This window comes from Triticum dicoccoides, chromosome 6A (assembly GCF_002162155.2).
Source record: "Triticum dicoccoides isolate Atlit2015 ecotype Zavitan chromosome 6A, WEW_v2.0, whole genome shotgun sequence".
Taxonomy (NCBI): Eukaryota; Viridiplantae; Streptophyta; class Magnoliopsida; order Poales; family Poaceae; genus Triticum; species Triticum dicoccoides.
Window position 1 is genome coordinate 605481613 of NC_041390.1, and position 1692 is coordinate 605483304.

The 1692-nt window shown below is 54.6% G+C and overlaps 1 protein-coding gene across 1 annotated transcript; it reads left to right on the forward strand.

The window, feature by feature from the left end:
• The first annotated feature begins 203 nt into the window (after positions 1-203).
• On the forward strand, positions 204-1074 carry LOC119318356. The gene has a single exon (XM_037592901.1). It carries the CDS (start codon positions 416-418, stop codon positions 848-850), a length of 435 nt encoding a protein of 144 aa, XP_037448798.1. The 5' UTR covers positions 204-415; the 3' UTR covers positions 851-1074.
• The last annotated feature ends 618 nt before the right edge of the window (positions 1075-1692 follow it).

A 1692-nucleotide genomic window follows, 5' to 3' on the forward strand; every position in this document is an offset into this window, starting at 1 on the left:
CACGAACTGCACGATGAAAATGAACACATCATATTTTGGTCCATGGCTTTCGATACTTCCCGTTGTGCGTGTCCGTAGCACAGCGACGTAGGAGTACTACGTGGAAGAAGAAACAAATCTACGCGTGAACCTGTCCTTTTAAACTAAAGTAAACTACTCTATATATGGTTTGGAAGAGAGTTTCAGGCACTTGCCAAGTGGTTTACACTTTTACACGCGCACAGGAAAAACGTCGTCTTCAGACACACACATGCGTCGTCGCCGGCTCTGCGACGACCGGCGAGCCTATATAATGGGCAGCGCGCCCTCTGAGTCACGGCCAGGACTCCCGACGACATCCACCAGCAACCACCGCTCCTGATCGCAGCTCCGTCGAGAGACCAACCGAGAATCCAAAAAGAGTTCCCAAGCTACCATGGCGAGCCACCCATTCGCCACCGCCTCAGCCAGGGCGACCCCGACCTCGACCTCCAGGCCGTCGTGCGCGGCTCCCAGCACCGGCAAGCTCACCTGCCTCTGCTCGCCGACCAACCACCCGGGCTCCTTCCGCTGCACTCGCCACCGCAACCCACGGGGGCGACCGCAGACGTCGTCGCCGTCGTCGTCCGGCCGCGCGTCGCAGCAGCCTGCTGCACCGGGAGCCAGCGCGACGGTGCGCGTCGAGGGGATCATCAGGAGCGGCGGCGTCGGCGCTGGCCCCGTTGGCAGGACCACCAAGGGCCGGTCCGTCCTGCGCGCGCACCTGCTGCGGCTGGTGAGCGCGCCGTCCTCTGCCGGCCGGGACCACCGCCGCTGCCGCGACTTCAAGCCCCGACCGTCCAGGCTGGGCCGACTCGCGGTGACCGCGTGACCCGGTTGGTTGCTCTGCTTCGCGGCTCGTACTGGCGAGCTCACTAGTAGTGGCGGACGATGCTAAAAAAAAAGAAAAAAACTAGTAGTGGCGGACGGTGCGCTTCTATTTCGCGCGCACCAACGCATGGATCCATCGTGGCTAGCACGTACTACCCTGGAGAATGGAACTCTTTTTAGTGCTGTGATGAACAACTCTGGAATGAAATGGAGCAGTTTGTGTGACCTTTGCTGCATCTTTGTGCTGTTCTGGGGATTTACTGACGAGCTTTGCTACACTTACAGGCAAAGTTCATGGGATTGCAAGTTACGGGATGACATGACAATAATTGACTGGGCAGCACCGGGCCTCGCAATTGAAAATCACGGAGGGAGAGGCATTAACTCGGCGACACATCTGCCTGTAAGTGCCGCCCGTATGGCTCAGTCCATAAGTGTAGAATTTTCGTTTATTGACGGGCCGACGCGAACTGGAGAAATTCTCACTTCTTTCACTGCAGAAATTCTCACTTGGTTTGTGCCTATGGAAATTGAGATCACCTTACTTGCCATAATTCTGTTAGAAAAACCATAATTGTGATGAGTCCCTTTTCTATACTACTCTATAGTGTACGAGTTTTACATGTTTGGACCTCAAAACCAAAAAACAATGCGAGTCGTTGATAGAGTCAATTGGAGGGCTGAAAATTGTGGGATTCGCAGCTACAGTACGAGCTAGTGAACGTGCCACTGATTTCTAGAACCATCACTATATACCAATGTAGGAAAAGTTTCACTTGCCTAATGTTATCCATTCATGCATGTAACTGGTCAAGGTACACACTGGCAAAGCGTCCGGAACGC